At 37.2% G+C, this 23,113-nt stretch overlaps 1 protein-coding gene across 6 annotated transcripts in view; it reads left to right on the forward strand.

Moving 5' to 3' along the window:
- Window positions 1-23,113, forward strand: part of FUT8 (fucosyltransferase 8) — a 324,235-nt gene that overhangs the window by 236,968 nt on the left and 64,154 nt on the right. For all 6 annotated transcript variants that reach the window (XM_007184302.2, XM_007184304.2, XM_057543954.1 and 3 more), the window contains one exon: window positions 988-1,102. In XM_007184302.2, coding sequence (XP_007184364.1) covers window positions 988-1,102 — 115 coding nt within the window. The remainder of the gene's footprint in view (window positions 1-987; window positions 1,103-23,113) is intronic.

Below are 23,113 nucleotides of genomic sequence, written 5' to 3' on the forward strand. Positions count from 1 at the left end.
CCAGTGTTGATACTTGTTCAGAACTTGGCGAAATGTTTTGCTGATAGGTTGGTAGGGAGTGTCAGAGAAAGAGAGGAGTCTTGCTTTTTACTTTTCTTTATTGGTAAATGCAAGTCATAGCTTTTGTTTAATGTATTATAAATGAAACCATCTGCACCAGCCGTCAAGTTTCTCTTCCCTAGTATACTGGGTATTTTAGTTTACTTTGCAGGAAATTCAGCATGTTGTAATTGAAATTACTATGCAGGATGGGAAAGTATCTTAACAATCATTTTATTAATTTAGAGCAGGAATTGTCAAATTATAGCCCCAGGGCCAAATCTGGCTCATAGCCTGGTTTTGTGAATAAAGTTTTATTGGAAGACACACACATTTTTTTTTTTTTTTTTTTTTTACATATTGTCTATGGCAGCTTTCCTGCTACAAAAGCAACAGAGGCCCACAAAACCTAGAATATTTACTGTCTGGCCCTTTACTGAAAAAAGTTTGCTGACCCTTGGTTTCGACCATTGTGTAACAGTTGTGCCAAAATTTTCCTCTGATCTTTTTCCAAGTATGAAGAAGAAATTTAAGAGGGGACAGGAGGTGACAGTAGAGAGAACAAAAAGGTAATATTCAAATGCTGTCACCAATGTATTTCTGTCCCTTATGTTAGTCTACGTATTTCTTTGCTATGGGTATCCACTTTCCCCTGATCTCTGACGTGCTCTGTGTCGGGATATAAGTGCACATAATTGGCCTGGGGCGGGGGGCCAGGGCTGGGGAGTAGGTTCTTCTCAACAGTAAAGATTTCCTATAGGAATGAATCTCGGCTGCTAGAGACTACACTGTTGAATTTCACAGTCTTGATAGAAAATAAAAAATGGGTACCAGCATCAGTGTGGGCATCAATTTTTATGAAGAATTTGACTCTCTTCTTATGACTTTGTGTAATCCTGTGATGAAATACAAATAAGTTAGACCCACAATGTTGTTTGCTTTTTATAGGTCTATAATGACGGATTTATACTACCTCAGTCAAACAGATGGAGCAGGTGATTGGCGGGAAAAAGAGGCCAAAGATCTGACAGAGCTGGTCCAGCGGAGAATAACGTATCTTCAGGTAAGAAGGTTAGGTTAAGAAATAAACTTGAGTGAAAAAAAGGAGAATCATAATAAAACTAAAAGTAAGAGTTGCTGTTGGTTTTTAGTCTTCCTAGCCCTCACTTTTTGAAAGTATTTGTTCACTCATTTTACATATTTATTCAAAAAGACTCTATGTTACACCTTGAGTGGAATACAAAGATAGCTAAAAGAAGGTCCCTGCCCTAAAGGGGGCTACTTCTGACACACGGACATACAAAAACTACAGTGCAAAATAGGAAGTGCTGCATTTATGTGAGAGATTAGATGAAATGCTCATTGGAGGAACATGTCAGGGATAGCTATGTGGAAAAGGTATTATTTGAACTGAGCTGTAAAGGATAATTAGGTAGGATTTAGACACCCAGAAATGGAGAAGAGCATACTGGCTGGAGCATATGATGTAAGTAATGGTCCATACCTGGGAAAGAACAGTACAGGAACCCAATGAGAAATAGAATATTTTAGTTAGTCTGGAGTTTTGGTTGTGCGAAAAGGAGGGTTGGAAAAGGTAGGTTTGGGAGCCAGATTGCAGAGGTCCTTGGGTACAGGTTAAGCTTTATAGTGCATAAGCAGTAAATGGTTGCTGAACGATTTTATTTATTGTATAAACACCATTATAACAACAAACGGGAAATATAAATCAAGGGTAAACTCCAAGTCCCAGGACCTTTAAAATATATTCTCTTCATTTTTTGTGTGTGTTCTCTTCTAGCTCTTATTAATATGCTTACCCAGTGTTACATATTTGTAAGGATAGAATTGATTTCCTTCTGAATTTTGGTTTTTGCTTAATATGCCATAAGCTTTTTTCTATTTTGGAGTCACAACCTGCTTTTGAAAGATTTTTATACATAAGAGTGGCATGATGAGAGTGCTGCTTTAGTGATATTAATCTGAAAAGTAGTATTTTGCTTGAACTGGATTCATTGTAAGAGACTAGAAGCAAGGAGATCGTTTAGGATATGAGGACTGTACTGAAGCTGAGAAATACTGAGGTGTGTGGCAGTTTGCATTGGAAGTGAAGAGACAAATTTGAGAGGGTTTGGGAAGATCGAATTGATAGGCGTTTCCAAGTAGCCGAAGGAGCTGGAATGAATGGGGTAATGTGTCATCAACAGAAAAGAAACTTAAATCAGGGGAAAACAATGTATTAGTAAATAGAATTTAACACTCCAAATGCTTGAAGTTGAAATGATCACGCTCATCCTTTTCTCGTACTATTGATGGTATATATACTTTCTGTGTATAATCACTCTGTTTTCCTTTTAAGGTTAAGGTGCCTTATAAAAGCAAAATAATAGCCAGCAACTTTATTCTGTATATTTTAAGATGCACATTTTCCTATATTTAAATAGGAAAAAGCAGAAAATCAGGTGTTTCCAGAGATCGTTAAAAACGAAACTGATCTTGGCATGCTCTCTTGGTCTCATACCCCCATGGCCATTCATCAGAGGTGTCTGTAGAATGAGAAACACTTGCCTCCTGCAGGGAAGAGGTAATTATCTCCTATCAACTAGAACCTCATTCAATGAACTGTAAACAGCTGGTGGCTCAGAACTATCATCCTCATTTGAAATGGAAATAACTCTGGTTTCTGAGTTTCTTCCATTTCCACATATTCATTAAATTTTCACACCACAAAAGTTATATTTAAACTATGATTTGGCCATAGTTTAGCACCACCCCCAACCCGTCAGTAACAAGTACCTGCCACTTGCTTTAGTTTCTTTTTTCCTCTTGGGTTTTGAGTGGCCAAGTGTTTTCACCAGTAGTGTGAATTTCATCTTCTATGTGCTGATTTCTGTGGTTCTGTTTTAGAGAATTTCACTTGTAAATCATGCTGATGATTTAAAACTATATTGGCTTTTTAAATCTTCCAGACTTATAGTAAAACATCGTTTCACATGGACCTTAACTTCAGTTTCAAATATTAATTATTTAAGAAATTCTTACTTTCATGCTTTTTTTTAATTGGAAAAGAAAATGCAATTTTTAATATTAAAGGAGATGGGGAAAATCTCAATAGGAAAAGCCATATTTTAGAAAAATATTTTTCTTTAAATATTCAATGTATTTACGATCATTTTTTCCATTTTTGAAGTTAAGAACTGTATTTGTAACGTATGATTTTTCAGAGATTAAAGATGCCAGTCACTCACTCTTCAACTCCTCTGGATGGAGGTGAATAAGGGAATGTGATACATTCCAACAAAATTAAAAATACGTATTTGTAAGGAATGCTTTCTGACTTGAATTTTTATTCCTTTAAAAAGAATGATTTGTCACTGGTTTAACTAAATGGATTAGAGAGTTTAATCAGAAGAGCTGAGCTATTTATACAGATTTTTTTAGAGTGATTACATTTTTCCGTTACATGTTTTCTTGATATTCAAATCTATTGGTGTTTCCATACCTTTACTTTAAGTGAAATACTACTGTAAAAAGACTATTTAAACAACTTAGATTCTGAAAGACTTCAACGGGGCTTAGAAAATAAATAGTATACTAGGAAATAAAGCTAAAAAGGGGGATAAAGGAAAAAATCTTTGACTTTTGGTACCTATATTGAAAATAAAAATAAGCACTTCATATAACTTATTGATGGAGATTTTAGAAGGCTCTCCTTATTTAGCCATCAGCCAGCTGTTATATAAAGATGATAATAATTTGTATCTAAGTAGAAAACAATAGGGAAAAGATATAATAAAAGCAAAAAATTTTTTTTTTAATTTTATTTATTTATTTATTTATTTATTTATGGCTGTGTTGGATCCCCGTTTCTGTGCGAGGGCTTTCTCTAGTTGCGGCGAGCGGGGGCCACTCTTCATCGCGGTGCGCGGGCCTCTCACTATCGCGGTCTCTTTTGTTGTGGAGCACAGGCTCCAGACGCGCAGGCTCAGTAATTGTGGCTCACGGGCCTAGTTGCTCTGCGGCATGTGGGATCTTCCCAGACCAGGGCTCGAACCCGTGTCCCCTGCATTAGCAGGCAGATTCTCAACCACTGCACCACCAGGGAAGCCCCAAAAGCAAATATTTTTAACATTTTTAATCTCTTTGGGAGATTTTAGTCATTTAAATACCTTATTGTATTCTTGATAAATAATTCAGATAATTTTATAATTTACTTTCAATTGGTTTGTATAGTTGAAAACATTTTCAGTTTTACTAGATTTTTACTTATTCTCATGAAACTTATTGTCACTTCTCATTATCACCAACAAGCATTTTTTAAAAACGCTGATTTGTTTAAGGTATAATGCAAGACCTAGTACAAAGAAAAAAGCCTAGATTAAACCCTTGTCACCTGCTATATAAAAATTAATTAATTAATTAATTAAATTTTTAAAAAAGAAGCTTGATTTCCAGAAGTGGGGGGAAAAAAAAACAACCTTGTCCTAATCCACAATAGGCGTCACTTTAAATCTAAGCCTTTCTTTCTGCAGTTATCCAGTCCTTTGAATTGAGCAAATATCATTATGTCTCATGAAAATCCTGTTTGACTTACAATCATATAGTACAGTTAAGTTTGGTCTCAATTTTAGATTTCCATTCATTTATTATCATATACCTTGGTTTTACTTGGGAGAAGCAATTTCACAAGATACTGGAAAATAAAAAGGAACTAGGGCAACTGGACTTGAGTGGGACAAAGTTCTGTGGTTGTCTTAATTAAGATTATTTTCTCTTTAGAGTTGAAGGCCCTATGGCATGGTATAAAAAGACTAAACTGACTAAAAGATTATAATAATCTTATTGAAGACAACCCCAGGTATACTATTAGGCTCAAGTAGAATGGACCAAGTAATTCTCTTAAGGTCTTAATCTTTTATATGTTTATCTGAAAAGTTCTTCAGCCATAAAGTGAACATGAAATACTGTTAAGTCTAAATAGACCACAAAAAGGATACTTGTTCATATATGAGAGCTGAAACAAGCAGGTAAAGTGGCACCTTGTTTGACCTCAGCTGAGAACTTGTGCTTCAGGAGGCTCCCAGTTTTCACTGTATTGCACGTGTCCACAAGTGACCTGAAAGCACCTCAAGTACTGATTTTGAGGTTACAAATATATTTTAGCTAGTAGGCAATTTTGGAATCTGTGGGTAGTGAGGATCAACTATTTTTAATGAAAAAAATCCCAACAAATTATAGATTTTATGAAGTTGACAAATACCACAAACACAAAACTCCAGAAGAATAAAAATTTTTATTAACTGCCTGACACTCTTTATAATATTGTTTCCCCACATTTCTTGGCTGCATACTCTTTGATTACAATTTGTAATATTTTCTATAAGGTGAATTGACAGTAATTTTGTAATATTTTTTATAAAGAAAAAGGGAAGATTAAATCAGATTTTTCTCTAGCATGGTTGATCAAAACAGTTTTTTTAATTATTAATATTTGTGATACATAACATTTGCAACTTCACATACATACATACGTTGTGTTTATAGTACTGCTATAAGCTTGTGCCCTGCATACAAAGGAATTCATATAAATTCTGTTTCATGTGATTCTCATCAAAAAAAAAAGCCACATATAATTGTTTCATGCTGCATTTTAAATTGTATACACTACATTTTTGAGGTTATTAATGATAGAAGAAAAGTTTTGTGTTGACTAGGCGTCACTGAGAACTGACTCCACTTCTCTTATTACCTGATACTTCTCATCCTGGGCACCATGAGGCACGTTCACATCACAGTGCAACCTCTTGCCCTGTACCTATATTTATGTCACAAAAATAACTGTGCACAAAAGCAACCATGAACCACATACATGTATCCCTCTAAATCTAAAGTAAGTGAATCCCCAGCTTAATTTTCCCATAAGAGGACCCCAGAAATGTTGAAGGCCACTTCATTTTCACCCAATACCGACACCAACACTGGGGAAGTGAAGTGGATGGGAGGGAGTTTCAAGTGGAAAGAGACATCTATCTTAACTCATTGTAGACAAATTTTGCAAATTTTGACCAGGTGAACACACTACACAAGTCCCCCTCCTCCCAGGACCTTTGAAGGGACCTGTGTAAATGAGGGTCCCTGAAGCATACTGTTACCGAGTCCAGGCTTGCTCTGCTCACTGCACGACAGGCCAGTGAGCCAGAGACAAGGAATACGACTTTATTCGGAAAGCCAGCAGACCGAGAAGATGGCAGACTAGTGTCTCCGAAAAACCATCTTATGGGGTCTGGTTGCCAGTTTCTTTTATAGAATCAGAGAGGGAGATGCGGTGAGGAAGTAAACTAAAAGGGCCATTTGTCTTGCAAAATATCTCCTGACCAGCCTCGGTGAGGGGATGTGTTAGTTTCGTCTTTCTTGCAGCCATTTGCAGGTGGACAGGGTCAGATTGTCTCCCTGTGAGTTGAACAGCAGAGGGGCAGTGTTCCCTGAGGCAGGCCATTATGTATGATTGTAATACCAAAAGCAATGAAAAGCAAAGGTTAAAGTCAAAGAAACAGATCCAACGTGGAGTCCATTTAGCTCTTCCCTGTTACAGTACATCTCAGTAAATCCACTCTGCCCACAAGAAAGCTCTTCTCATTGAAGTAGGAGGGAACCTGAAGTCCCTTTAGGGGGTTCTCAGTCCTGCTCCAAAGACATAAGGTTACCCAAGAACACTAATGGTAAGAAGCCTGAAATAGAGAAAAACATTGCAAAATTAGATGAAAAGTGATAGATGCTGACTGTTACGATTGGGTGGGTTCCATCTCAAGTACATAGATACAATAAAGACTACGTTGCCTCCAATTAAAATTTTGCTTTAATTTGATATTGGAACAGCAGCTTTCCATTAAAGAGTGCTAACCTCTGACTAGGACTTTCACTTTCACTCTCCAGCACTCCCTGGAGTATGCAGCACTTTCTCAAATTGATCATCTTATTATTATCAGCCTCTGTTAACTGACTGCCTACAACTTTTGTGAAAGGCAGCTATGCTGTAGGTGTGAGTCCTGGTTACTGTAGACCAACACTGAGTGGCCTATGCCCTGACTTTTTCTGTCTGTTCAGTAAGTCTCACTACACCTTCTTCTCCTGCTCCCTCCCCATAATTGCTTAGCTCAGGATAGAGTATTGACTAAAAATCTAAGATCAAATAAGTCATAAATAGGGCTCAGTGATATCATAAAAGCATACAACTACATGTCTGTGCAATTAATTATAATATATATAGATATGCTCTGACCCTAGGAAATGGGCATGATAGTTCTCACACATCCATTATGGTACTGTGGTAGCCTTTCTAAAAGAGCTTGGATGTCCGAGTGCTTGGATGTTTTATGTGGAATGCGATCATAAATCTGACCTTCCTAAACCAAAAATGCCAGTTGTGATAAATATCAGGGGGTGGTGTATGTGACTTGCATAGCTCACATCACTTCAGAAACCCATCTGAGAAAGGTTTGCACTGATTCTTGTTTCTCTGTGGAAAATTGAGGCATTCAAGTCATTACATTGGTGTTATACTGGGCTCAAGGTTTGGGTCAGTCATTTTGAAAATAGATGGTAAAACATCCAGATATCTCAAGGTCTCATTAAAGACCTTAAATTGGGAAGGTGAAAGGGAGCAGTTATTTCTTCTTGTTCTTCTGATGCATTAAAGGAAGTTATGAGGATGAAGAATATTTGCAAGCTGCCATTTCTAATCACTTTCTGTATTGCTAGGTATTATGCAAAGTAACTCTCATGAGGCAGGTGTTGTTATACTCAGTAAGCAGGAGAATAAATTGAGGATTAGAGAGGTTTGTATAACTTGCCTAGTAAGTGGCAGAGGGAAAAGGAAGAGTCTTAACTCCAAGTCTTTATATTCACCATTTAAGAAGTAGTTTGGGGCTTCCCTGGTGGTGCAGTGGTTGAGAATCTGCCTGCCAGTGCAGGGAACACGGGTTCGAGCCCTGGTCTGGGAAGATCCCACATGCCACGGAGCGACTAGGCCCGTGAGCCACAATTGCTGAGCCTGCGTGTCTGGAGCCTGTGCTCCGCAACAAGAGAGGCCGTGATAGTGAGAGGCCCGCGCACTGCGATGAAGAGTGGCCCCCACTTGCCGCAACTAGAGAAAGCCCTCGCACAGAAACGAAGACCCAACACAGCCATAAATAAATAAATATTTTTTTTTAAAAAAGAAGCAGTAGTTTGAAGAGACAGTGTTTGTTTGTTTTTTCTTGGTGGTTTGTGGAAGGTGACTGACTGGGTATAAGCTTCAGTGCTGCTTGTAATACTGGCCGGTGAAGCCACATCCTCTTTTGCATTTACCCATCACTAGCAAATGGGACCTTGCTACAGAAACCTTGAACGATTAGATTTTTCATGTACTTAGTTAATAATTGTTTTGTGCTGGTCTCAGCCTATTAGAAAGAAGTGTTGTGGTTGGACTGGCCCTTGTGGTTCTTATTATGATTGCAAGACACCTGTTAGCAATAATCATCAAGAAACTGAAATAAATAAAGGTTTATTACTTACACGACCTGGGAATTACAGCACACCTGGAGCCACACAGCCAGGTTGCGTGTGTGTGTGTGTGTGTGTGGAGAGAACGTGTGGGCTTGGGGTTCCGATTTTTAGGGGCTTCAGGGGTTCACTCTTTATTGGTGAATTTAAAACAAAAGAGCAGGAATTTAAACCAAGGGAAGGGAAAAAACAAGTGGCCCAAATGGTCAGTTACTGAAATCAATCAAGATCTCTAAAACAAAGGAGCCTCGGTGGGGGGGGGGGCGGGGGGGGAGGCACTGTGGGTCTTTAGCTAGTCCTGAGGCTGCAGTGTGTTAATTGGAAATACCCCTCTTTGAATTGGATGCTTTGGCAGTCAAAGCTTAGACAGGTACTTGCCTTTTATGAAAAGAAAAGCTGTCAGGGTTTACATTAAAATAGAGGAAAGTGAGGTATAACTTTTAAATAGCTAAATGAGTAGGACCATAAAATGTGAAGTTTCCAGACATGGATTCTGCCTGTGTGTGTGTGTGTGTGTGTGTGTGTGTGTGTGTGTTTTCCACTTCTTAAGATGATTTTCTTCGTCATTATCATTATAAGAGATTACCAGTTGTGCAAATACACAGAAATTTGCAAAAGTCAGTAGAGAATATAAATTTCTTTTTTCAGGAATGAACGTATCTGAAGAAAATAGGAGGTTGGTAATATGGAAGTCCTATGGAAAGTGTGTTCTAAAAGTCATTATTGTTTTTAATCGTAACAGTTGTCATGAGAGGTGATTTTCTCTCTGGATTATAAAAAGTTTAACTCAGTTGTGGTAGAATATAGAATTATGTGCTAAGTAGATTAAAACTCAGAGGTGTGAGTAGAAAGCCTGATTTTTTCACAGAAGAAATGTTAAACATATCCTGACCTGCCCATTATATCTATCATGCATCTTACTTTCCAGCTGGTAAAAAATGAATATCAGTTGTTCCCATCCAGTTTTCAGTTTTGTTCTATATGTAGCAGAACAAATCCTTTAATATTCCAAGTATATTTATGGACTAGTGTTGCCAAACCAAACTTGGGTCTGCTCACCTGACACGCAGAAAAACCAAACTAGTGACGCTGGGTTGTGGTGAAAGAAAGTACAGCGTTTATTGCAGGGTGCCAAGCAGTGTGTGAATGGGTAGCTCATGCTCAGAAAACCTGAACCCTCCAATGGCTTTCTGGGGAGGGTTTTTAAAGGCAACATTTGGGGTGATGGTTGCAGCTTGTGGACTTCCTTGTGATTGGTCGGAGGTGAGGTTTCAGGAATCTTAGTCAGTCTTCCTGGTTCCAACTAGTCTGGAGTCTGTGTGCTTGTGGTCACCATCCACCACCTGGGTGAGGGTCTTAGTTTTTGCAGAACAACTCAAAGATATGCATCAGATTGTTATGTATATATCCCTTGAGGAGGAACTATGGCTCTGTTTTACAATCATTACTTTTCTTGCTGCTTTGTTTCTGCTTTCCCTCACTTCCCTAATTAGTAACTGTTTTGAGTCTGCTCTTTGGAACTCAGAAGGCCTAGGAGACTAAAACCTTCTTATACAAACAAGAAATGGGGGACAAAGAGGGGAATTAGGACCGGGGAGGGCCCCACAGGGTCCTGCTCAGTTTCAATTCCCCTTTTCTTTGATACTCCTCAATCCTGAGGGGGAACATGGGCAGGACAAAAAAGGAATACAGTTTTGGATAGAGAAGTTAATCATACATTTGGCAGGGGAACTTGGTTTTAAGGGGACTCAGTTTCACTAGGTAAAACTAGCCGTCAGAAAGATGAGTCTAGATTTTAGTAGCTCACACATCAGGAAAATAATGCTGCTTGTGTAAATAGAAAGTAATGTGGGCATTGGAGAATCTCCTTAGGTTTATTGAGGGACTAAATCTATGTGACTCACAAATGATAAAAGGTCTCAGAAGTTTTATCAAAGTAGTGTTACTGAGTCCAAGCTCACTCTGCCTGCCGCATGACAGACCAATAAATCGGGAGACGAGGTGTTGAGGCGAGGAATACGACTTTATTCGGAAAGCCAGCAGACCGAGAAGATGGCGGACTAGGGTCCCCCAGAAAACCATCTTATAGGGGTCTGGATGCCAGTTTCTTTTATAGAATCAGAGAAGGAAGTAAAGTAAAAAAGGCAGAATAGAGAGGGAGAGGCAGGGAGGAAGTAAAGTAAAAAGGGCCACCAGTCTTGCAAAACATCTCCTGGAATGGCCGGTCTCGGGCTGGGATGTGTTAATTTCTTCTTTCTTGCAGCCATTCACAGGTGGGCAGGGTTCCCTGAGGCAGGCCATTATGTATGATTATAATAATAAAAGCAACGAAAAGCAAAGGCTAAAGTCAAAGAAACAGATCCAACATGGAGTCAAAATTGGCTCTTCCCTGTTACAGTAGAGTACAGAATAGAGCAAGATATAATTTCGTATATCCTTAGGGAGCATGTATTCCTACCCATCTTATCTGATGTTGGTTTTCCTTTTGCCACACTATTTTTACAGATTTTACTGGCTTAAACCAGAGGTCAGCAAATTACTACTCTCCAGCCAAAACCACATCAACTGCTTTTGTAAATAAAGTTTTATTGGAACATAGCCATGCACATTTGTTTATATATCATCTATGACTGCTTTCAGGCTACAGTGGCAAAGTTAAATAATTGTGCCAGAGAAAATGTGGCCTGCAAAGCCAAAGATATTTACTGTGTGGTCCTTTACAGGAAAAGCTTGCCAACTGTGGCCTAGACAGTGATAGAAGTAATTCTTAAATATTTTTGCCTTCTATTTTCCTTTATTTCTTCCTCTGATTCCTTCAATTATATATGAGTTCTTGTCTGTATTTGAGATGTCAGCTCTCTGGGCATATCCCATTGTCAGCCACCTGCTGAAGCTCCTGTCCCAAACAATTAGTTATTTTTCCCATTCATTAGACCATGGGACTAGATATGAACGGTATGTAAGGACGCAGGAATATATACTCTCTGCTTTGTCACAAACTTTGGGCACTATCTGTTCACTTAAAGTCATTATTAAGAGCACCGTGATCCTCTTAAGACATAGTAAGGAATAACGTTAATGATGGCAAAGCTTTCAAATGCAAAATGATGCCTTCTTAAATACTGGAACAAAATCTTGATTTATTCTGAATAATATCAGGATCTATAAGAGGGGATTTGAAGCATCTGTGCTAATGAAATCAGTTTTCATTGTACTTTATCTTCAATTTCTTGCATGTTGGAGGTAGAGAGGGAATGAGGGTTAGTCACAGTTTTCCTTTAGTTCATAATTTTCTTCTGTTTTACTCTATATTAAAGCTCTGCTGGTATATTTGGGCTATTGTTGTCATGCTATCACAAGAGGCTCTAATAGCCAAAAAGATTAAGATGCAGATAGAAAAAGAAGCATCTAGAGATTTCAATATGGAGAAGTGGGGGGTCACTGACTATATCTGAATGGATAAAGACAGGTCATTATTTTCACCATTGTTTGTTACTGTTTTCTCTCAACTATTTCATGTCTTTCCCATAACAATTGCACTTTTACTGCATTCTCTTTTTATTGGCATAACCACTGTTCATTATTAAACAAAATACATCACCTATACAAATTCAGTATTTTTATATATCTTCACACTGTGATTTCTTCTACCAAGCTGATGCATATCAGAGGCTATCTAGGATTCTTGGAAGAATTCTAGTTAACCTTCTGACAGTAAAATAGTCCCGCGACTTTGGACACTTCTCTTGCTCAGATCTACCTGAGGTTGGTGGGTTTTTGTCTGTTTGCTTGTTTGGAGGTTTTTTTGGTTTGTTTATGTGCTTTATTTTGAATTTTGGTCTGAATCCTCTCTGCCTGGAGTGATTAAAGGTGGCTGGACTTACTGGGTTTAGAAGTATCAGGGCTAGCAGAGGAGACCATATCTTGAAGCTACAAGTATCATCAGAAATAAGGAGGGGTTGTTATAGTATGCCATGTGAGAGGATTGATTATATGTAAAGGGTTAGGGGCAGGATAGATACTATGTTTGGCTTTGCAACCAAAGACCTAGTGCCCTGCCTTTTCTATTTATATAATTCATGAAAAAGGAAATAAAGCTGAACCCTAAGAGAAAGCTTTTATGTATAAGGAATCCTTCCTGTGTTTAAAGCCTACATTCTATAGAGGCTTTGAATGATCTCTTTGCGTTCACTACTAGAGTTCTTTAATTCAAACAAATGTTATGTTTTCCTTTTACACAAGACGATACAGTGCCATATTATTTTCAAGTTTAAACTTGTTGAAAAACATTAGTTTACCATTGTTTTATTGATTGATTGATGGCTGCGTTGGGTCTTTGTTGCTGCACACTGGCTTTCTCTAGCTGCGGGGAGCGGGGGCTACTCTTCGTTGCGGTGCGCGGGCTTCTCATTGTGGTGGCTTCTCTTGTTGCGGAGCATGGGCTCTAGGCACGCGGGCTTCAGTAGTTGAGGTGCACAGGCTCAGTAGTTGTGGCGCGTGGGCTCTAGAGCGCAGGCTCAGTAGTTGTGGCGCACAGGCTTAGTTGCTCCATGGCATGTGGGATCTTCCCAGACCAGGGCTCGAACCCGTGTCTCCTGCATTGGCAGGCAGATTCTTAACCACTGCGCCACCAGAGAAGCCCCAGCTTACCATTTTTAAGAGGAACTTGTACAATCAAATGCCTCTGGAAACACAAAGTCATCCATTTGCCAGTAAGTAAGTAGCATTATAGATATGAGTTAAATATGCATTAAATGTTTGAGAATATCTTGGCCTTAAAATACAGCCTTCTGTTTCTGGATAAGATATAGTAAATACATTATACCCTATTCTTCCTGTTAATTGCAACTGAAAAAAAAAATTCCTGTACACAGTAATTTTCTTGTGTTTTGTTTGTTTGCTTGTTTGTTTTGCCTCCTGTATATTCTGGGTGGGGGTGCTGGAGAACCCTCCAAACTAGAAATATCAGTGGACGGAGCTGGAAAAAGCCCCATTTTTATTATATCTACCCTATTCCAAGTGAACATAATGAAAAATGTTTCACCACTGCTCCCCTCAGGTGTCACAGTTGTAGAGAATGAGCAGATAGCCATGTCCTCCGTACCTGCCCTGCAATTAAAAAGGGCACCCCTACCTTTCCCAACTGGTGTTACAACTGCAGAGACTTTGGGCAAAGCCTTGTTCACCATTGCCACACTGCAGTAATGAGGCAGTTCCCATTTCCCTCCACTAGAGTGGAGGGAGGGTTGTGAAGAGGAGGGAGCTAGATAAAGGGACTTTTAGAATCTATGTTTGAAACCCTGGGCAGACCTCTGAATGTCCCATGCATGAAACTGATCAGAATCAATATAGAAAAAGATTTGAGAACTGAACTTAGGTATGATATACCACCCAGGCTTCAGACTGGCCTCTGGGTAGTCCACAAGTGGAACAGGACAAAAGAACACTGAAAAGGCATTAACAATTAAATTGACATTTGAGCCACAGCTCATAAACGTGAGCTAGGAGTCCAAACAGTTTGACTGCCTACTAAAATAGATAATTTAAATAGAAAGCAGAGTCTCATAACATAATATTCATCATCATACCAAGAACCAGGAAAATCGTAATTCAAATGACAAAAGATAATCAGCAGACACCACACTCAGATGACACAGATGTTGGAATAACCTGACAAGGATTTTAAAGAAGCTATAATAATGAAAATGCTCCAATAAGCAATTACAGACTTGAAACAAGTAAAAAAATAGAAAGCCTCAGTAAAGAAATAGATGATACATGGAAAAACCAAATAGAAATTTTAGAACTGAAAAAATATAATAACCTAAGTAAAAAAAACTGGCTCATAGTAGAATAGCTATAACAGAAGAAAGAATCACTGCACTTGAAGTTAGATCAATGGAAATTATCCACTCCAGCAACAGAGAGAATAAAGATTTTTTAAAAAGTAAACAGGGCCTCAGGGATCTGTGGGGCAATAACAATTTTTTAATTTTTATTTATGTATTTTTTTTATGTTTGTATCTTTGGAGTCTCGGAGAGAATTAAGAGTGAAGGATTGACAAAGTGATTGAAAACTTCCTAAATTTGGCAAACCAACATATTCAGGAAGTTGAGCAAACTTCTAAAGGGAAAAACCCAAAGTAATCCATTCCCAGACACTTTATAAGTGATTTGCTGAAAACTAAAGACAAAGAAAAAATTCTTTAAAGCAGCCAGAGCAAAGCAGTTCATTACCTACAATGCATCTGAATCAGAAAACATGGAGGCCAGAAAGAAGTAGTAAGACATATTTAAAGTGCCAAAAGTAAAGAACTATCAATCCAGAATCCTTCGTCCAGTGAAAATATGAGATGAAATGAAGACATTTTCAGATGAAGGAAAACTAAGAGAGTTTTTTGCCAGCAGACTTGCTGTAAAAAAGGAAATTCTTCAGACAGACAGAAAGTGATGACAGAAGGAAACATGGACTATCAGGAATGAAAAAAGTACAAATGAAAGAGTAGATACAGGGTAACTGACTAGTTTCCTCCCCTTAAGTTTTTAAAATGGTTTAATGGTAAAAAGCAAAATTTATAATATTGTCTGTATAGTTTTCAGTGTAATTTTTTTTCATTCTCAGTTTTCCCTGAGATATAAAGCTAATTTTTAAGACAAAAGGGGAGAGAGTAAACAGACCTAAAAGTTATAGCAAGGTTTCTACATTCCACTTGAAACAGTAAAATGTTGGTATGAGTAATTGTAATAAACTATGTGTATATAAATTGTAATCCCCAGAGCAGCCATTTAAAATACTCTATGACGATATGTACTTTACAAAAATAAACACTATAGACGAACCAAAATTGAATACTAGATGAAGTTCAAGTCATGCACAGGAAAGCAGGAATAGGTGTTGGATTTTGTCAAAAGTTTTTTCTTTATTAATTGGTGTGATCATGTAGTTCTTCTTTAAACTGTTAATGTGGTTACAATGAATGAATTTTGAATACTTAACCAGTTTTGCTTTTCTGGAATAACCCTACTCGGTCATGATATATATATTAAAATGATAAAAAATATGTTGACATATGATAAAAAATGTTGACAAAATCCAACATCCATTCATGATGAAACACTCAGCAGACTAGGAATAGAAGGGACATTCTTCAATCTGTTACAAAAGCATCTTCAGGTAACAACCTACGTGTAATATCACACTTAATGGTGAGAGACTATTTCCATAGGCTTTTCCCCTAAAATTGGGAATGAGGCAAGGGTGTGTGCTCTCACCACTCCTGTTCAACATAGTAATGGAAGTTCTGTGCAGGGCAGTAAGGCAAGACAAAGAAATAAATGGCATACATACTAGGAAGAAAGAAAATTGTCTGTATTTGCAAGTGACATGATTGCATAGAAAAGTCCCAAATAATCTACCAAAAAACAACAACCACACGATAATAAAACTCGTAGAACATTTAAGTGAATTTAGCAAAGGCACGGGATATATGATCAGCACACAAAAATTAATCATACTTCTACATCTCAGCAAGAAACAATTAGAAACCAAAATTTTATGCCATCATGCCATTTACGCTTATTCGTAAAAGTGAAAAAGCAATACTTAAAATACTTGTGTAATGCTGATGAAGGAAGACCTAAATGAATGAGTGGACATATTGTGTTCATGGGTTGGAAGACTCAGCATAGAAAATCTGCCAGTTCTTCCCAATTTGATCCATAGGCTTAACACAATTCCCATCAGAACTCTAGCAAGTCTTTTTCTTCTTGTATGTATAGACAAATTGATTTCAAAATTTAAATAGAAAGGCAAAATAACTAAAATAGCTAAAGCAATTTTGAGAAAGAAGAATAAAGTTAGAGGAATCACACTTTCTACCTTTAAGACTTACAAATAGAGCTAAAATAATCAAGATAGTGTATGGTGTTGGAGGAGGGGTAGACATTTAGATCAGTGAAACAGAACAGAGTCTAAAATAAACCCACATAGGTTCGCTAACTTGCTTTTTTTCCATTGAGGTGAAATTTACATAACATCAAATTAACCATCTTAAAGTGAACAATTCAGTGGCACTTAGTGCATTCACAAGGTTGTGCAAGCGCCGCCTCTATCCAGTCCCCAAATATTTCATCAGCTCAAAAGAAAACTCCATACCCATTAAGCATTTGTTCTCCATTCCCCCATTTTCCCCTTCCCGCAGCCCCTGGAAACCACCAATATGCATTATCTATGGATTTCCCTATTCTGAATATTTCACGTAAATGGAATCATACAACATGCGACCTTTTCTGTCTGGCTTCTTTCACTTGGCATAATATTTTCAAGTTTCATACATGTTGTAGCTTGTGTTAGTACTTCATTCCTTTTTATGGCTGAATAACATTCCATTGTATGGATATACCAATATTTGTCCATTCATTCACTGATGGACATTTGGGCTGTTTCTGCCTTTTGCTATTTGAGTACTGCTATGATATACCTGTACATGTATTTGTTTGAGTATCAGTTTTCAGTTCTTTTGAGTATACACCTATGAGTGGGCAATTGATTTTTAAGAGAGGTACAAAAGCAATCCAATGGAGGAAGCATAGTCTTTTCAATAAATGATGTTGGAATCATTGGACATCTCATAAGCAAAAAATGAACCTTGACCTAAACCTCACACTTTACTTAAAATTTAACTCAAAATGGATAGTAAATCTGACAGATAAAATAAATGTGACATGTAAAACTATAAAGCTTTCTATATGTAAAACTATAAAACTATAAAGAAAATCTTTGGAATAAATCTTTGTGACTTAGCCTAAAAGTTCTTAAACATGACACCAAAAGAATGGTTCATAAAAGAAAAAAAAGTAAATTGGACTTTTATCAAAATTAAAAACTTTTTGATCTGAGAATGTTACCCTGTTAAAGAAGATGAAAAGACAGGCCATAGACTGGGAGAAAGTCTTTGCAAATCACACATCCAAGTAAGGTCCTGTATCCAGAATGTATTAAGAACTCTTTAATCTCAACACTAAGAAACAATCCAGTCAAAAAATGGGTAAAAGTTTTGAATAGACAACTTTACCAAAGGGTAAATATGGATAACAAATAAGCACACGAAAAGATGTTCAAAATCATAAACTATTAGGGGAATGCAACTTAAAAACATAATGAGATACCACTACACACCTATCAGAATGGCTAAAGTAATGCTGAGCAACCAGCTCTCTCATAGATTCTTCATGGGAATATAAAATGGTACAGCCATTCTGGTAAATAGTTTGGCAGTTTGCTATAAAGTTAAACATGTCCTTACCGTGTGATTCAGCAGTTATACTGCTGTATTCTCATCCTAGAGAAATGAAAACTCATGTCCACACAAAAATCTGTACACTCACATACATGACAACTTAATTTGTAATAATCAAAACCTGAAAACAACCCAAATGTCCTTCAATGGGTGAATTAACTGTGGTACATTCCACATAGCAGAATACTACACAGCAATAAAAAGGAATGAACTATTGATACACACAATAACTTGGATGGGTCTTAAGAGCATTATGCCAAGTGATAAAAGAGATCATTGGTTCTGGAGAACAGAGATCACTGGTTCCCTGGGATTAAGGTTTGAGGAAGGGTGTGACTCTAAAGGGGATAGTGTATGAGAATTTCTTTGTTTTGATGCAGCAGTTTATATCCTGATTATGGTAGTGGTTACATGAGTCTCTACATGTTTTGATAGTACTATACCAAAAAAAAAAAAAAAATGAGTGATGTAAAAACTGGTGAATCCAAATAAGGTCTATATTATAGTTAATAATGTTGTGTAATGTCCATTTCCTGATGTTGATAAGGTACTGTGGTTAAGTAAGATGTTCTCATTGGGGAAAGCTGTGTGGAAGGTACACAGTAACTCTACTGTGTTTGCAATTTATTAAGGGTCTTAAGTTATTTACAAATAAACAGCAAAAAAATGCAGAGTCTAAGATTTTCAAAAGTAAAGAAAATAACATGAATTGGTTATAGCAGTGTTAAACTGAGGCAGTGAGAAAAGTGATCTTAACAGGTTGGGTTTTTTTAATCGAAATAATAATAATAATAACCAGGGATTCCAAAGAAATTTCTGCTCTGCTAATAGTGGATTCTCAGTGCATGGCTAGCTGCATGGAGAAGTGGAGCAAAGCCTCTCTCCAGGAGAAAAAGTAGCAAGATTTGACATCTGGGTTAATTATTGTTGATGGTTTGATTTAAAAGCCAGTGAGTAGACAAGTGCTATAAGTACCATTTCTACCTTGAAGAACGGCATTTTGCAGAATGGAAGAGCTGGCAAAACAGTGTAAGTTATTTTGACTTTTATTTAAAACAAAAAACAAACCACCTGCAGCAGCCTTTGCACAAGAACAAAGTTCCAGCCAGTGTTTCTCTTTTGTGTCTGCTATCTACTTTATTTTTGAATCCTGTATAAGTCAGAGTTAACCATTCTGGAGCTTGCTTTTACTTTTCTCCTTCTTTCTCCTTCTCCCCTCGTCTTCCGCTGCCCACCACCCCCCCTCCTCTTCCCTCTTCCCTCTTTCCTCTCTCTCTCTTCTCTCTTCCAGCTTTCCCTCCCTTCTTCTCCTTTCCTCCTCCCTCTTTCCCATTCTACTACTTCCTCCCCCCTTTTCCTCTCTCCCTCTTTTTTTTTTTAAGAGAGTGCCTGCCTGCCATAGCATGCCTGTATTTTGATTTTGAGGAGAGAACCCCATGAGTCCTGTTAAGTAAAATGATGGTGGGTGGAGGGCCTTTCTGAATTTCAACCTTAATTTTGTAAGCATGCTATTTTTAACCTGACCAGTTCAGCTGGTTCTGAGACCTGGGAATCAGGCTATAAACTTAGGGAGAAATATTGAAGGTGCTTGAGGAGATACATCTTCTTTGCATTTATGTAGGATCGGCAGAATCTGGCTCCTCAGGTAACTTAACTTTTCTTCTCTAGCCTTGGAGGGAGTTGTGTTTACATTAGATTTTGAATGAGAGAATTAAACTTGGATGCGTCTCATTCTTTCTTTGCCTTCCCTTTGTGGCCGTTATGGAAGCAGACAATATTACCAAGGTTGCTCTGATGTACTTGAACCTGAGATAGAGGTTTTTTAGAGACTACCTGGAATACCCAGAGATGACAGAATACTGTCTCAAAGACCATTAGTAGAAGAAATTCCCCACATTTGTTTGTTACTTTCTACTGGATCTGTAGAATTTCCATCTTTTAAAAAATGGCTTCCAGACATTCAATAGAGACTTCTAGGCAAAGAGCAGAAGTTTAAAAAATGCATTTAAAGTAAGCCAATTAATTGGCTTTACTTACCAAGAAGAGCTTTCCTCTTCTCTAACTGTATAACTATCTACTTTTTGCTTCAATCCGTCAGGATAATAGCCTGTAAACTATGTATCTTGATATCTTTTCTCCATTAAGTTTATACTCTTGAAGTTTTATAAAATGCCCACAGGGAAATTGATTTCCTGAAGCACTGGGTGGCCTACTTCTTGGTCAGCTATTGTGTTGTTCTTTCTACTTAAAACAGATTGTTCTCTGCCAGAGGGGTGGAAAGCACACCTTGAAACTACCTTTAACTTTGCTATGAAAATATTCTTGTTTAATATGTTAAGAGACAGTGATTTCCGGTCTCGGCTTTTAAAAATGAGAATGCTTTTTAACTTTCTCTTTCATGGTTAACTATGCCCAGAGTCTTTATTTTAATTACCACTGTGTAGTACTTCAATTCTTTTGTTTGCTTCATTACGTTTTCTGCTTTCGTTTTGAAAATAATTTTAAAGAAATAAAATCAAATTGTTTCCAATACAATGAAGTGCTTTCACCACACTATTAATGAATCTTTTCTTCATTACCAACACAAAGCTAGATGTTGCAAATCTTTTTAAACAAGCAAATTAAAAACTGTTTAGTCTTATGATTAGAAGAGACAAAGAGCAGAATAAAATTTAACTTACCTGGCTCATTCCTTTAGTGACCTTTCTTTATCGGAAATAGGAGCTATTTGTGGTTTAACTCCTCCCTATAGAAGGAATGTTATTAGAGAGGAGCTGGAAGGATCCCCAGGGTTCTGATTCTTAATCCTTAAATGTGAGACCTAAAACTCTGAAACTACTAGAAGAAAACAAAGGGGGGAAAGCTCCTTGACATTTGATTTTTTTAGATATGACACCAAAAGCACAAGCAACAACAACAATAAAAAATCAACAAGTGGAACTAGATTAAATTGAAAAGCTTCTGTACGGCAAACGAAACAACAAAATCAAAAGGCAATCTATGGAATGGGAGAAAATATCTGTAAACTAGATATCTGGTAAGGGGTTAACATCCGAAATATGTAAGGAATTCAACTCAATAGCAAAAAACCAAATAACCTGATCATATTATGGGCTGAAAACCTAAACTGACGTTTCTCAAAAGAGACATACAGGAGGGTCAACAAGTATATGCGAAGGTGCTCAACATCACTAATCATTAGGGAAACGCAAATCAAAACTACAGAGACATATCACCTTATAATTGTTAGAATGGCTATTATCAAAAAAGGCAAAAGATAATAAGTGTTGTGGAGGATGTGGAAAAAGGGAAACCTTTGTCCCCATTCCTGTTGGTGGAAATGTAAATTGGTATGGCCATTATGGAAAACAATATAGAGGTTCCTCAAAAAATTAAAAATAGAACTACCATATGATTCCAGCAATCCCACTTTTGAGTATATTATCTGAAGGAAATGAAATCAGTATCTCAAAGAGATATCTGCACCCGCATGTTCATTGCAGCATTATTCAGAATAGCCAAGATATGGAAACAACTTATGGTTCTATCAGTGGATGAATGGATAAAGAAAATGTGTGTGTGTGTGTGTGTGTGTGTGTGTGTGTGTACAAACAGCAATGGAATGTTATTCAGCCATAACAAAAGAGAAAATCCTGCTATTTACAACAACATGGATGAGCCTGGAGGACAATATGGTAAATGAAATAAGACACAAAAAAGACAAATACTGCATGATCTCACTTATATGTGCAATCTAAAAAATTCATAAAAGCAGAGAGTAGAACAGTAGTTATCAGGGTCAGGAAGGTGGGGGAAAGGGGGAGATGTTGATCAAATGGTACGAAGGTTCAGTTATGTGGGTTGAATAAGTTCTAGAGAACTAAGGTGCAGCATGGTGACTGTAGTTAATAATACTGTATTGTATACTTGAAATTTGCTGAGAGAGTTGATCTTAACTGTTCTCCCCACCAAAAAATAAAACGTAACTGTGTGAGGTGATAGATACGTTAATTAGCTCGATGGTGGTGATCATTTCAGTGTTTACATATTTTTAAACATCATGCCGTACACCTTAAATATAATCAATTTTTATTTGTCAAGTATACATCCATAAATCTGGGGAAACAATGACCCGGTAGTGCTCTGAGTCTGTGTTTCTTGCTGCATCTTGTATTGAAGACATCATGGGGCGGGGGGACGGATAAGAGCACTGGGCGATGGATTAAGAGACCTGAATTCTAAATTTTGGCTTGCCACCAATTAGTGTATTTTTGTGACAATGGATTTGACATCACCTTTGTCTCTGTACATGCAGTTCTTCTGAACTAATAGTTATTGAGCATTTTTTCTTTGCAAGAGATGCCTGGAGATATTATATCCAGTTTATATTGACTAAATGCTTTCTGTTTGTTGTTGATTTAGGCTTTTTCTGCAGTGTTTTGGTCTGTAGTAACTGGGCAGATAAGTGAGGGAAATTACATTGTGGCTGGAAAATTTTCCTCTGAAGAGGCTTTAATTTGTATGGAAAATCTAAACAGTCCTGGCAAAAGGCTTTATCTGTGATTTAATTTAAAAGCCATGGAATCAGTACTATATTTTGTAATATTATATCATTAATTCACAAGTACTACTAATTTACTAAGTGAAGGAAGTAGAAACCTCTAAATCCTAGCAGTGCCTAAGTACTATAATAATGCTTGTGGTTTACTAGTTGATTCCAAATAATTCTTTTTTAGCAAAGTAGAAATTAAACTGGCTTCCTTATTTGAAATATATCCAAGAGTGACTATTTTCATATTTGTAACCAAAGTAAAATAGATATTTTAGCATTTTGATGGTGCCTTTAGCGAATTAGTAATCATTTAGGTTTAAGAGTTGCTGCTTCCTTTAATATACTGTGTTAGTTAGAGGAATATTGATTTAAATATGCTTCCCAATGTTGATTTACAGGACAGTGAGAGCAAATATAGTTTTCAGTTCTGTTGAGATAGGGTCATTCTTGGAAGCTAACAGCATCATAAGAAATGCCTCAGATAGTGTTAAAATTTTTTAAAAGAGCTGAACAAAAGGAAACTGAATACAAAAGAACCCCATTTTATCTTAAGTCCTCGTTTCTTATATGTCCTATGGTGACAGCTTTGCTGCAGAATTATAACTGTAAAAATGTTACGTAACATTGTCAGCTTACAAGGGCCCATTATTGGGCCACCTTGTAGCACTAAATGCAAAAAAGTATT

The sequence above is a fragment of the Balaenoptera acutorostrata genome, chromosome 3, assembly GCF_949987535.1.
Source record: "Balaenoptera acutorostrata chromosome 3, mBalAcu1.1, whole genome shotgun sequence".
Classification (NCBI taxonomy): domain Eukaryota; kingdom Metazoa; phylum Chordata; class Mammalia; order Artiodactyla; family Balaenopteridae; genus Balaenoptera; species Balaenoptera acutorostrata.